The 14,039-nt window shown below is 36.9% G+C and overlaps 1 protein-coding gene across 1 annotated transcript; it reads right to left on the reverse strand.

The window, feature by feature from the left end:
* Positions 1-329: 329 nt before the first annotated feature.
* LOC110692694 (LMBR1 domain-containing protein 2 homolog A-like) lies at positions 330-12,950 on the reverse strand. The gene is made up of 14 exons (XM_021869731.1): positions 12,450-12,950; positions 10,397-10,473; positions 10,087-10,245; positions 9,755-9,968; positions 6,139-6,225; positions 5,911-6,050; positions 5,532-5,612; positions 4,416-4,480; positions 3,971-4,143; positions 3,247-3,377; positions 3,019-3,106; positions 1,919-2,132; positions 1,423-1,529; positions 330-1,254 (listed from the first exon to the last, which is right to left on the reverse strand). Exons 1-14 carry the CDS (start codon positions 12,615-12,617, stop codon positions 742-744), a joined length of 2,217 nt encoding a protein of 738 aa, XP_021725423.1. The 5' UTR covers positions 12,618-12,950; the 3' UTR covers positions 330-741.
* Positions 12,951-14,039: the final 1,089 nt, after the last annotated feature.

Here is a 14,039-nt window from a genome sequence, read left to right on the forward strand (position 1 = left end):
CTAGTAATAGTCGGCAAATTTATTAGCTAAGTTTCCATACATTTAAAGTACACGCTCGACTTACTTGTGTACACTGTACCGCACATATATTGTTGCATCTTATTTCACAAATCAATACAGAGTACTTTAATATGGAATCATTAGAGAGCAGTGCTGCTAATCTACATCAAATTATGTCATTAATCCCAATATACAAGAGGTGATCATCGATCATGGCCTCGACAAAAAAGATAAATGCATATTAAGCAATGAAGTTGATGAGTCGATGAAGATACTAATAAGGTTTTAGAAGAGCTACCGTAATAATCTGATGTACATCACAACATCAATTAGGGATGTGGGGCGAAGAAGCCCCAGTTGAAAACAAATTTCACTAGTATATATCGATTTCCAGATACACATACAAAATTGGCTATTATAGGAAAAGTACCAAACCTAATATGCTTTCATATAAGTATACAAAAATATTTTCTCGTGTATTGGGTTTCTTCAGGGTATGAATCATCTTTCACAATGTATACATAATTCATTGTTACCCTATGAGTCAGTTCTAGTTAATCAGCTGCAATATGGCAACAGCAAATAATCCCACAACAGCAGAATCACAGGGTGCAGCAAAAATTTGTGAGCTCATGCGCGGGCATTTGACCTTTTCACTAAGACCTATACAATGATCTCAAGCACTCTGCCTGCGACACAGTTCCTATACATATAGGGAGTAGCTCTTAATTACACAGAATGTCATCTTTTTGAACCTGACTTCCTAATCTCAGTATCATTATCATCATCGTAATCATCATCGTAAACATATGTTGTGCTATCTACAGTAGGACGTTTCAATCTCTGGAATATTTCATCCAGAGACTCAGAAGAAGAATTATGGGAGAGAAGTTTTGGTTCCTGGGATTGTTTTAGAGGAAGAAATTTCTTTGCCTCAAGGTTTGTCTTGAAATTGTTAAAACCCATTTTCATTGACTGCCATGTGGAAGACATGCCAGAAGATGTGCGTCTTAGGTCATTTGCTGAACTGGAAGTCTCAGAATTCAACAACGAGACCTTTGCGGCAGCTATAGTATTCTCTGCAGGTTTTGAGCTGGATGTTTGCTTGTTCTGCTCTCTCATTACAGCATACTTGTGGCCAATCACCTCCCTGTTCCCAATAGATTGCCAAGCTTCAGATTTTGATGTTTTCCCCATACTGCCTTTAATATCATTCATGGATGAAGATCCTTTCATCTCAACAGCAGGATCGCCCTAAAATAAGTTTGCATTAAGTTAATAAGTTATTGGCAACATAATCACATTCCCAAATGCATAGAAAGACTTGATAACCAAAAGATTATTCATGGTATGATCCCATAAAAATCAATACATAACAGGTATTCCTTCAAAATTTCTTTAAAAAAAAAATAATAATAATACCTTCGACTTTATGCCAGTCTCAACATCCACGCTGAGACCATTAAAGTTTCTTGCCAATGGTATAACCTGCTCACCAACTTTGTGTCCTTGTTCAAGCCAAGAACGTTCTGCACATCAGCAAGAAAGTTATAGCATTGATGGATGAACGGAAGGGGAGGAATTAAGAAGGAAGAAAAAGAGAGGAGAGGAGAGGTGTGGTTTTCATTTTTCTTCCAAATCTTTTCAGTAGTGGGATCTAATTAATTAGTGGAAGGAAAATGGACCCCCCCCCCTCCCCCTTTCCGGTAGCATATTCAAAGAAGGGGAAATAAATCCCTCACAACCTACCCTTCCTTCCAAATTCCCTCATCCAAATACACTATTATTGTAAGATAATGAAAGTATCACTAATCTAGTTGGCTAATAGGCTTTGAACAATTAGCTCTTGAACCATTGGATATGAGTAGCCACTAGAGGACAAACAAGATCGAAGGCATGGAGTTGTGCTATATTTTACCTTTCTGCAAGATGATCATTCCTGATGGATCAAAACCATCCAAGTCTTCAGCTTCACTTTGAAACCTGAGTCTTTTCCAACTTCCAAAAAAATTCATCACCCGATCAAAAAAGTTACTAGCAACCAGAATTGTGTAGACAACCATAATGAGAGGGTAAATTTTGTTAAATCTCCTCCCAAAAAAGGGGACAGCATCATCAATGTTGCCCATTCGCTGTTATAAAAGTTTGAAAGGAGTAGAATGGTTAGTCAATTGGATACTGCCAAAAAGCAACACTGATGAGCAAAGCACACCATACAAGGGTTGTACATTGGCTAACAACTCAGGCTTGACAATCAACACACAACTAGCAGGTCAGAAAATGGCTTCATGTGCAAAAATATCCAGTATGATTAGTGATTAATAATCCATTGATCCATTCTAATATTTCATGAGGAAATAATACTGGCATAACTATGAATGCAAGATTGGAGATGAGAAGCACCATCTTTAAAAACCATCAGAAAATATAAGTAAAAATAAATAAAGATGCAGTAATACGACAATACCCCATAACGTACTTGTGTGGGGGTATGGCTGCCAATTGAAGTACCCGTGTTTCATACTTTTGTAACTATTATAACATCAATTTCATCACAGGTGTTTGGCAACTCTTTACACACCTAAACCTTTTTTAAACATCATATCATAACATCACAGGAAAAAGACAGAAACCCAATTTTCTTAGTCTGCCAACTTCAAAGGTGTGCCCAATGTACATGTGCATTCCCACATTTGATCAATTGTAGCTGGCCCAAAGGTTTCCAGAATCCTATTGCAATGCTCCGAAAGGTAAATGGGACTCCACCATCCCCCTACCTACCCAACAAGGCAATAACCCTATTAAGGTCGAAAAATGTGCACTCACACATTGGACCAATTGTAGCCGGCCCAAAATTTCCAGAATCCTATTGCAATAGTCCAAAAGGTAAATGGGACTCCACCCCCAATGTATGTCCAGTTGTCCACTATATCAACTTTTCCATGCAGCCACATTTAACTCACTGATAATAAATGTCAGAAGTCAGAACCTAATGCTTTTTTATTGATTGAGAGTTACCTTTTCAAAGATAGTTTTAGCATTCCCATCAAGGCGGATAAGATTCAGAAAATTGTAAGAGACTGGTGGGGCATAACGAGCAACCATCCTGTGAAAAGAAAATACAGAATTACTAGCTTTTACTTGATAGTGGATTTTTTAATTTTTATGTAGATAATTCAAACTATTGCAACCACATCTCAAATTTTGAAGCCTATTCTCATACTAGAGAAATATCAAATGACTTACGAGCAAATCATAAGCAGGTTGACAGAGCTTGTTTGTCTTGGCGTTAGTGAGTAAAACATCAGCATTCCAATTTTGAGCAATGAATAATATGTACATATGCACATGTACATCAGAGGAATAAATGCAAAGACCTGCCAGCAAGCAAAAGGGGTACAATCAAATGCACATAATAGATAATCTCACATTAAATCCCCCACCCCACTATAGCTCATCGATTGTTTATGATTTCATCATGTATCAACAGATGAATTATAAAGAACTTCTAAACAATCAAACAATAACAAAAATTTTAATAGAAACATCCTGTAACTTGTATGTCCACCCCTTTTCTCCACAAGTTAGCACATAATGAAGAAAATGCAAGTCAAAATAAGCACACGGCATTAGTTATACAGCAAGATAATCAAGAAACAAATATTGGTTGTATGGAATAGCATTCCTACTTCAGAATTATGAAAGCCCACCAGCCTAAATATGGCCCCAACAACAGAATTTCGACCATTAATTTTTTTGCCACAAAAAGGGTGCAACTATGTAGCTGAATGATCGATGCTAAAAGCATCTCAAAGAAAGTTTTCCTAAAACGACGAATCTCCTTTGCAATTACACTCGTCAATCAGAATTTTCTAGGCATGAAATGACACGTGACACAACAAAGATAATGATGAAGAAAGAAAGAATAACAAGTATTGAAATAATTCTGCAGTACAATCATTCTGAGTACCTGCACAAATAACTCCCGTCTTCCCACAGATTTGATGAGGATTGAGAAAAGAGACAGATCAACATTGGGAAGTAGCGTCGCTTCAGCCAAAAGAATTGCCACTGACATGCAACCAAGTACGATAGCCAAAAGTTTCTGTAATTGCTTCCTCAAGATACAGCGCCATAATAGCTCTGGAAAGAACAACCATCTCTGTTAGCCTGATATTGCTTTTACCACAACCCGCTAGGAGAAAAAAAAATATAATATCTCTGTTGCTCCACTACAAACCAACATCATAAACGAGATCTTAAGGAAATGCATTTTTTTTACAAAAAATATGCTTACATCTGAAGCAATAGAAAAACATTTGACTATCAACCAAGCTTCTCACAAGAAATTTCATTTCACATTTTGCAATATACAGCTATTCAAATGTGAAAAGCTTTGGAAGTTCTAGTATTACCAATAGTATCTAAGAAGGAGCCAATTCTGCCAGGACGACTGCCTCTCAGGCTTGAAATAAATTTCCTGCAAGTACAATTCAAGTTACAATGATAAGGAAGATTTGTGTGGATGACTATACGGAATAATCACTTTTGATCCATGTAGCCGACCCCACTTACGGGATTAAGGCCTTGATTGATTGATTGACAATTCAAGTTACAGTGACTATAAAAAAACTACCTTTACCAAAAATATAAAAACAAATGCATGTGAAAACTTTAACATATGAAATGAATTTCAAGAATATCAATAACAAATTGATGCATGACTATTTAGCGTGGCAAACCAATATAAGCAATTAACAAATACCACTTTGGAGAGGAGAGTAGCATTCTTTTAACTTCTGACCTTTACATTAGGTACAGTTCCAACATTCTGTCCCAGAAAATATATGGAAAAGAAAAGGAAAAGAGCCATGAAAAAATGAGATATATCCAACAGATATGAGCTAAACATTTGGCAGTAGGCATACATGCAACCCAGCCTAGTTTTAGAATAACTCACAAGAACAAATTGGTCTTTCACCTCCCCACTAGCTTTTTCCTCAACCACATCATCAGCTTATATATAAGCCACAACTCTCAACTTTGAGGTCCAACAAGTGGTATCTTTTCCATCACCTCCCAACAAAACTAACACAGTCATACAGATGATATTCTGGCAATGAGCACCCCTGGGAAAAGTTCCTCATATCCTTTCCTTAAAAAATTCACATCTTCATCTAAAGAATGCCTACACTGATTTCCTCTTTATGACTTCAAAATTAAGAGAAGTATCTCCAGATCCAAAGAAAAACTCCTCCATCCCACTTGGGAACTTTAAATATCAAGCAATTCCCAATGTGGTTCAGGAGGAAGCATCTTGGAGAATAACATGTCACCACCTCATAACAAATCAGTTATACAAAGAGAGTGTTTGGCAAAGTAAAGATAAGGGAAATAAAGAATAGATTCAACTTTTAATACCCCCTCCATTCCTAAAAATTCGACTCACTTTCCAATCAAATTATTAGCAGCAAAAGCATGTCAAAATATCAATTTAAATCCTATAAGTGGAAAGAGAAGTGATGACATACCATCCATTAGCATGACGTCGTTCATAGTTTTTGATGGTGTCTTCCAACTCAAGGGCCTCCAAGACATATGTCATATATTCACTAAAAAGAAAATAAATAATTAACCCAAGGAAAAAATAACCTTCCAAATGAAAGAATTTACAACCATCATTTACAGCTTTAATTGAGAATGCCAGCAATAGGACATGTAATCGTATCATAAATAAGTTCCTGAGTCGAGTAACATAACAAAGAAGTGACACGATGCAAATCACAGCATTTGTCAAAAAATATGTCACAAAGCAATAGCATCTAATTACACCAGTAAAATAAACAAATTAAATCTACATATTTTACATTTGGCATACATAGACTCCTTTTTATTCTCAGACCAATTTACCTTTTGTACCGATAATACTCCTCTTGTGCTACTCTAAGTTGACGCCTAAGCTGAGCCATTGATTTATCATCTGCATCATAATCCATGTCATTTTCACCCAATCTCCCTCCTTGAGGCTTGAAGGATGGATCTTCTTTGAACTGACATAAGTGATAATTAGAAATTAAGAGCTAAACTAAGAAATAATTCATTTTCTAGTGTACAATCAAGAAAGAAGAGTTGCTATACCATTTCAGTCAACATCTTATCAATTACATCCATGTAAGGCCGTAAAGGATCACGCTTCGACATTTGATTAGAGGTTGCTTGAGCAACCTAACAGAGAATAGAATAGTTAAGGTAACAGCAAAGATGTAAAGAAAACAATTAAAGAATTTATCAGCATTCATAAACTATGAGGAATCACAGTATATCCAAAGCAATAGATACACATTGTATCAATGAAAGTGAATAAAATATCCATTTCAAAAAAAAAAAAAAAAATTGCAAACCACCAAAAGGAAAACCAACTCCAAAAATTTGCACTTGAAGACTATGTATGACCCAAAATCCAAGATAAAATTACGGTAAAAGCCATAAAGCTGACACTACATTCCTCTTCTTCAATTAATTAAACTACTAATTTTTTTTTTTAAATGCCAACTTTGTAGGGGTCTTCCCAAATTGACCCATATGAGAACAACAGGAAACAGCCACATCAAAGCAACAGCCTTATCCACAACAATCATCCTCCATTTGCTTCTATCTAATGCAACATCACCTTGTAAGCCCATTTTCTTCATGTCCTTCCCTTCAGATGCCATCACCCCAACCTTCAACCTTCCTTATAGTGTGTTTGGATTGAAGGAAATGGAGGGAAAGGAAGGGAAGGGAAATGGAGGGAGGGAGTTTCTTTCATTTGGATAAAAAATTAGGGATGAAGGGAATTAGAGGGGAGAGAAATGGAGGGATTAAATTCTAAGAAAATGATCCCTCCAACAATGGAGAGATTTGGAGGGAAAACTCATCCTTCTTCCTTCCCCTTCCCTCCCCTTCACCTCCCTCCCTTTCTTTTCCTTCCCTTGACATTACCCAAACAAACTGTTAGGGTGCATCTTTTGGTCAATGTCTCTCATGTTCATCAAAACTGAGAATCTCTAATCTTTAATATGTGCAAGCCCAACTTTCATCCAAACATTTTCATTCCTGATTCTATCCCTTAACTTGTTCCCGCACGTCTATCTCATTATACACATCTTTAATTTACTTGTCTTTTTAAGGCGATTGTTTATGAAACAGGTAAACATATTGTTTTTACTCATTTCGAGGAACTTATATTTCCTCTCTCCTTTCTCTCTTCTCTCCATCACCACCCCCCTCTTGTCAGCTCATCATGACCAGTTGACCACCCCACAAGCTCTTTCCCACTAGATCCAAGAACCACCACAAGTCCCCTGCTGTCCTGATCCCACGTCCAAAGCAATCATCATATCACCATTACTCCCTCCACCACTAACAAAATTACTCCATCAAGATCCGAACCTTCACCCACCAAACCAGCAGACCTCTTTGATATTAAAGCACAAGAATCAGTTGCCTATTTCTCCCACAAACAATTATTCATCTCTCTCCTTGCTCAATCCTCAATCATCAACTTACTCAATTGAGATAAAGTTGGTCACAATTGATGCTTCCGTCATGAAATTATTCTTACTCCACCCTATAAAGTATATCAAGACTGTAAAGGTGATTGATTTATTACCTTTGTGATCATAATCTTAGGTGGTGGGTTATTTGTCAGATTCTTGGTTTTACTGAAAGGTGCATAAGAGATTATTTCCGAGAAACTGGTAATTTCTCAAAAAGTAAGTTCACTTATTTTTGTAATTTCTCTTCAAAGCATATAAACATAGCATCTGGAATTTCCCAATTCAATGTTGAGCTCCATAAAACTTTATTTAAATAGCCATCTAGGTAAAGTTCATTTTCCCCCATCAACAGAATTCATCTGATCATCTGGATAAGTAGGGAAAAGAGTGGAGGAATGATGGTGGCATTAGAGTTTGGTCTTGGACCTCTTGGTGGACTTTCGGCAGAGGGCTGGCCTTAACGAAATAAAGGAAGGGGTAGGTATTATGTGTTGTGGCTGGAGATGGTGACAGAAAAATAAGAGGGGTGGCTGGGCTGTAGTGGGTGGTGCAGGAGGGTTGAGTGGAGAAGAGGGTGGAATTCAACTGATTATAAAAATCAAAGAACCAATGTTAATATCCCAAGCCACTTTCACTTACTAAACAGTAAACATGTTACTTAAGCTGACAGCTGATTTATGAAGAAACAACCCATATTAAGAGTCATGGGACTACTCCCAATTAATCAATAGATGGGACTAAAAGGAAAAGGGGCACAGTTGGGACAGTAGGTGTCACTTTATTTCCTACTACTCCCTCCGTCACAAAATAAAGCCCTATTTCTCCCAAAATCCATGCCCCTTAATAAAACCCAATTTTGCTTATGGGTGGGTTCATCATCCACTAACTTATTTCTATATTCACTTTAAATCATCAAAACCCATCTAACTCCACTATATTTTCTCACTTTCCCTAAACACAATAAAGTGTTTCCAGTTTCCCACTAATACTTTTAAATTTTTAATTCAACTTTAATCAACAATTCCCCAATACAATGTCTCTCCAACAAATATCGTGCCCTGGCAAAATTAGGCTTTTATTTAAGGAACCCCAAAACCATCTTGTAACTCTTGCTGAGACCAAATCACCAAAAGGTCTCCCTTCACCTTACTCTGGGATTAGTTGCTCATAACATGGCATAAAACAAGTGTACTTAATTTCTTGCCCTTCCTAGGAGTTTTAAGATCCAATACATATAATATTTTATCAAACAGCAACGAAATTTCCTGCAGCATCAGATTCTAAGGTCATCTTGAGCAATGCCTACACAAAAACTCTAAAATCCACCAAACTTTCAAAGCAAGGATTGTAAATCACAATAAGGGAGCCTAGCCTTCCTTGAAGTCTTAAAGATCACACAGATCATATCCTAAGTCATCTATATCAAAGATTTGCAAGGAAAAGCCCAAGCCTACTTCATAACATTCTACTCCCTTCTCTCCCCATTTAAGTAATAGCTTTTCTTTCAATAGTATCCCTACGATGTCTAGATGGGGAGGATATGAAAACAAAAGACAATGCATTATGATTTCATCATTTGCAATATCAAGAAAAATCCAAAGTGAGAATAAGAGACTTCAATTTTGGAAAATAAATATATTGCAAGACTTTCACCTAGAGAAATTGCAAGTCCGGAGAAGAACTCTAGCATGCCAACTATCTAGGAAATCCACTGGAGCACAAACCAATATTCATTAACAAGGGGCCTAGAACATCCCTATGCCCAATCCTGCTTCCCCAATAATGCTAACATGGAAAATGTGCCAAAACCTACATTACAGGGCTTAAAGGGGTCTTGAGTCGCCAAACCAGAAATTATAGCTAGTTAACACTTGAATGTGTCTGTGTGTGTTATGGATGTGATCCAAGGAAGGCTCCACATTAAATACATAGGCGTAGATGGAAAACAGAAGGATTCAGCTTGAGTGAGTAACAGAAAATTTTGATGTCAAAGGATAAAAGGAACTAAGGAAGAGCAACTCTTTATTGTAATTTCATATAGTGTGACAAAACTGCTATATGAACTCTTCATACCTTAAAAGGCCGCAAAAATATTAACATTTTTCATTTGAATTATAAAATATATCAAAAAATTATTGGAAAAGGGTAAAGTCTGACACTTGAACACGTAAAACATATTTAAGGTGCCAGTTCTATATGACAAAGTAGAAGCTTACCACAATTGCATTTGAGAAGTTCTGATGAGCCTCATCCAGTTTCGAAGCCATTTTTGCAATCTTATGGGACAATAGTTTCTGCCGAAATGTCCAGTCTGCATTCTTCCAGAGGCTTCGGGGAATTTCACTTAAACCAAAACCGAGTAAAAAGGCTCCAGTAACAAGTCCGAACGTGTTTGAACAAGCCATTGCAAAACCAAGAACACCTCCTTTCCTGGTTCAACCCCACATAAAAAAGGGTGTCAGGCAGCAAAAGATACAATATTTCCATATAGGTCTTTGACAACCTTTTAAGAACGGAAAAAATATATAAGAAAAAGGTAGCAACTGACAGCTTTCTGCGCATAGTGAAAAGAAGTATCAGTCCAAGAAGACCAATAGATCCAACGATAAGATAAAAGACAAGGTTCACATGTACACTTGTTTTTAATCTTTCCGTCAATGTGAAGTCTCCAGCATCTTCATAACCCTGGATAAGGGGCACCACAGCCCTGCTTAGCAAAATCACATAATCCAAACATATAAGGCTATCTGAATCACTGAGTTCTTAAAATTTATAAACATATGCGTTGCATCATTTTCTGCATCAGCAATAAGAAAATCCCCAATAATGACAGTAACACATTTGGTCTAGAATCATACCAAGTTAACAAAAATGTGCTCCAATACGACCAGCTCCACAAGAATGAAATGACCCCATTGTAGTGACCATTAACTGTCTGCAGGAACAATATCAACAACTTAGAGTAAATCTTTATAAGAAGCTATTATCCTACTCCACTCTTAAAAAGCCTGTAGCATATTCAACACTTGAAACAAAGCCTGAAGGGAACAGAAATAGCATATTTTCAAAGAATCCTTGCAAAAAAAAAAAAAAAAAAAAAAGAAACCGAAAATAAAGCGTTGCATGATATCGAGGACGAGAACACAGATGTTCAAGAAAGCTGTTAAGAAACTAGAGCTTCATATCCTGTCATTCTATACAATCAATCAATCAAAGCCTTAATCCCATAATTGGGTCGGCTACATGAAACAAATTTGATTATTCCGTGTAGTCATCCACAAAAATCTTCCTCCTACATCCCTTACGATCCAATGCTTTATCCTCATGCAAATCCATATACTTCATATCCTTCCTAACTCTTTCCAACCAAGTCATTTTCAGTCTCCCTCTCCCTCTCCCTCGTTTAACCCCTCTATGGTCCCACTCTTCCACTCTTGGAACCAGTGCACCCTCGAGTCTCTGTCTTACATGCTCAAACCAACGCAGGCAATTTTCCCTTACGATCCATCCCTTAAGATCCAATGCTTCATCCTCATGCAAATCCATATACTTCATATTCTTCCTAACTCCTTCCAACCAAGTCATTTTCGGTCTCCCTCTCCCTCGTTTAACCCCTCCATGGTCCCACTCTTCCACTCTTGGAACCGGTGCACCCTCGAGTCTCCGTCCTACATGCCCAAACCAACGCAGGCAATTTTTCCTTAGTTTGTATGCAATGCCTACCACACCTACTTTCTTGCGGATAACCTCATTTCTGATTCTATCTCTTAGAGTGTTCCTGCACATTCACCTTAACATGCGCATTTCTGTAACCTCCATCTTTTTAATGTGCTCCTTTTTAGAAGCCCAACATTCTGTACCATAGAGCAACACTGGTCTTATGGCAGTCTTGTAGAATTTTCCCTTCAACTGTAAGGGAATGCTTTGATCACATGAAAAAAATCATCTGTACATCACATGAAAAAATCATGGACCTTTCTGCTTACCCTAAGTCCCTAACAAATCCAAATTGTCAAAAGATAACTCAAAGAATATATTATTTCAGCACACTTCTTAAGACTGTTAGGATACATGATCTGCATAGCAGTATAAACAACTCAGAGGCATATAATTAGCATTTACAACTGACTTTGTAGAAAGAGCATAGCAGCACCCTTCACCAATTTAAATTTAAACAAGCCAATAACTTATCCTTTGCTATTACACACACCAAAAAAATTACTCCGTAAATGCTAGCATTTGGATATCCTTATGGAATATGAAATTAACATTATTTATCTTCCTCTTTGACGTGCACATACATCCTTTAACCTACAAAATTGTCGTGTTCAGAAATGAACGGGAGTCTAGTGACTTCAATCAATAATGTGCACGTCACTGGACTAGCAGTCCAATAAACCTTCCAAGTGCACTTTAGTAATGGATGACACCTACTTATTTACTTCATCTCCGGCTTCCTAACCTAAAGTTCATTACAAAATTCCTATCAAAAGCATCTCTTTTCCATGACCACTTCCCAAGCACGAGCAGTCGAGCACAAACTTCTAACCAGCAAAATCGAAACCGATTCAAAACACACACAAAAAATTAACCTCATATCCCCACTTCCTAAGCTGGTATTCTCCTCCAAAAGATAAATCCAGTGCAATCTAAATCAAACATCACTAAAACACCAATATCCGAAACAAAAAAAGGCTCAAATATACCAACAAATGCAATCCATGCAAACCTAAATCAGATCCCAATTTATGATCACCCCACCAAAAAGAGCTTCGATCACAAAATTCAAAATTAAACCCTAATTAAACATCCAAGTAATCAAAATCCAGAAATTCAACCAAATTAAACAATCAATCAACCAAAATACAACCCAAAAAACAAAACAAAATCAAAAGAGGAGAGAGAAAATACCGTCCAAATGTCGGCAGGGACAAGAATGATAATAGAAAGAGAACAAAACCAAGCATAACCAACAGTAAGGAAGACATATCGAGGAACATGAGGTCCAGCAAAGTATTTTAGGGTTATTACAACCATCCCCAATGTCATCGGCAACGATATCAGGTAAAACACCCACATCTTCTTCTTCTTCTTCTACCTTCCGACTACCAAATTTTCCCTCTTTTTCTCGTAATTCGATAAATTAGGGTTTTGAAATGAGATTGTGAAGTTGAAGCTTGAAGAACACAAAAATGGCGGTTTTTTTGTTCAATTTGATCGACAAAATTTGCAGGAAAATGTTGAAAAAAATGTTTTCCTGCAACAAGACGACTTTGCGTCTTTTTTTTTTTAATTAATTTTGTTTTGCTTAAAGGAGGTGAATTTGTTGGGTCTAGTCAGCAGTTAAAAGTGGACCCACTGAAGTTACACGACGTAGTTTGGTGCGTTTCAAAGATGTGGGCTTGTTTAGTGGACCTAGTCTTCTTCTACCTATTACGAGTACCATATTTATATTCTAGATTAATGGAGCGTGATCTTCGGAGTAACTTGTAAATCTAACTTGATCTAACAAATTTAATTTTGGTTTTTTATTACTCGTTGAGAGTGACTTGTACAAAGTCTTAATACTCCGTTCTAGGTATGGACTACAATGTGTGGATTCTCATTCATCACCCCAGATACATACAATTGGTTGGAATCAAATTTACTAGCCATGACCTTACAAATTGTATCCGTAATCAATTTTTAAAATCAAGTTTAATTAAACAAAAATTGTTGTCAAAGCCGAATTCAATATTAAGATAATGTTGTTAAAGTCGAATTCAACATTGATATAAGTTCTACGATTGTAGGAAGTATGGAGTAAATAAGTTTAGTGAAAGAAGAAAAAAACATGTCCAATTGTCCAAAAACACAAAAGAAAAGAAGTTTAATTTTGTTTATGCCAAAAATCGTTTAAAGAGACGACTTTTGGTTGGGATGTCGATAACTAGACTAAAAGAGATTGCGACATGTAAACGATGGAAATAGAAAGAAGATAGACACTATATGGTGACGCAAAAAACCCCAATAAAGGTGGGTAAAAATCGCGGGTGGCTACTTGTCTACCAATTCACTATGATACGGGTGTTATAGCCATTATTGATACAAATACAATGATTATTCGGGCGCCTAAGGCCAAAGATAGTAAAGAAATACATAAGAACAAGAGATTAAGTATACATTAAAGCCGTTGAGAAGAAGTATAAACGTTGGGTCGATCATCAAGACTTGTAGAATAATCGGATGAGACATGTCGTTGCTTAGATCATCGAATGGAGCCTTGTGACGTATCTTTTGATTATGTATTTTGTAGTGTATTGAATGTGGGTGTTTATATTTGGAATATGGTGTGAATCCTCCGCCTTTATGGCTGGTCGTTGCCCCCCTTTTATAGGCCTTTTGGTGGTAGAAATCGGTTGAGGAAGATAAGGGTGACTTCTTTGATTCTAGGAAGTAGTTGGTTGACTTCAAGACTTGGTCCTTGATGAATGTAGGCTGATTTAGACTTCATATTCATAA

Source organism: Chenopodium quinoa, unplaced genomic scaffold, assembly GCF_001683475.1.
Source record: "Chenopodium quinoa cultivar QQ74 unplaced genomic scaffold, ASM168347v1, whole genome shotgun sequence".
NCBI lineage: Eukaryota > Viridiplantae > Streptophyta > Magnoliopsida > Caryophyllales > Amaranthaceae > Chenopodium > Chenopodium quinoa.

What these genes read in the sequence shown, in the direction of transcription:
- LOC110692694 (XM_021869731.1), bottom strand. Translation starts at nt 12,617, where the DNA reads ATGTGGGTGTTTTACCTGATATCGTTGCCGATGACATTGGGGATGGTT. An exon ending in AGCACATTTTTGTTAACTTG is followed by an intron (nt 10,246 to 10,396) that starts GTATGATTCTAG and finishes TTTGCTAAGCAG; the next exon opens with GGCTGTGGTGCCCCTTATCC. An exon ending in GACGGGAGTTATTTGTGCAG is followed by an intron (nt 3,378 to 3,970) that starts GTACTCAGAATG and finishes GCTTGCTGGCAG; the next exon opens with GTCTTTGCATTTATTCCTCT.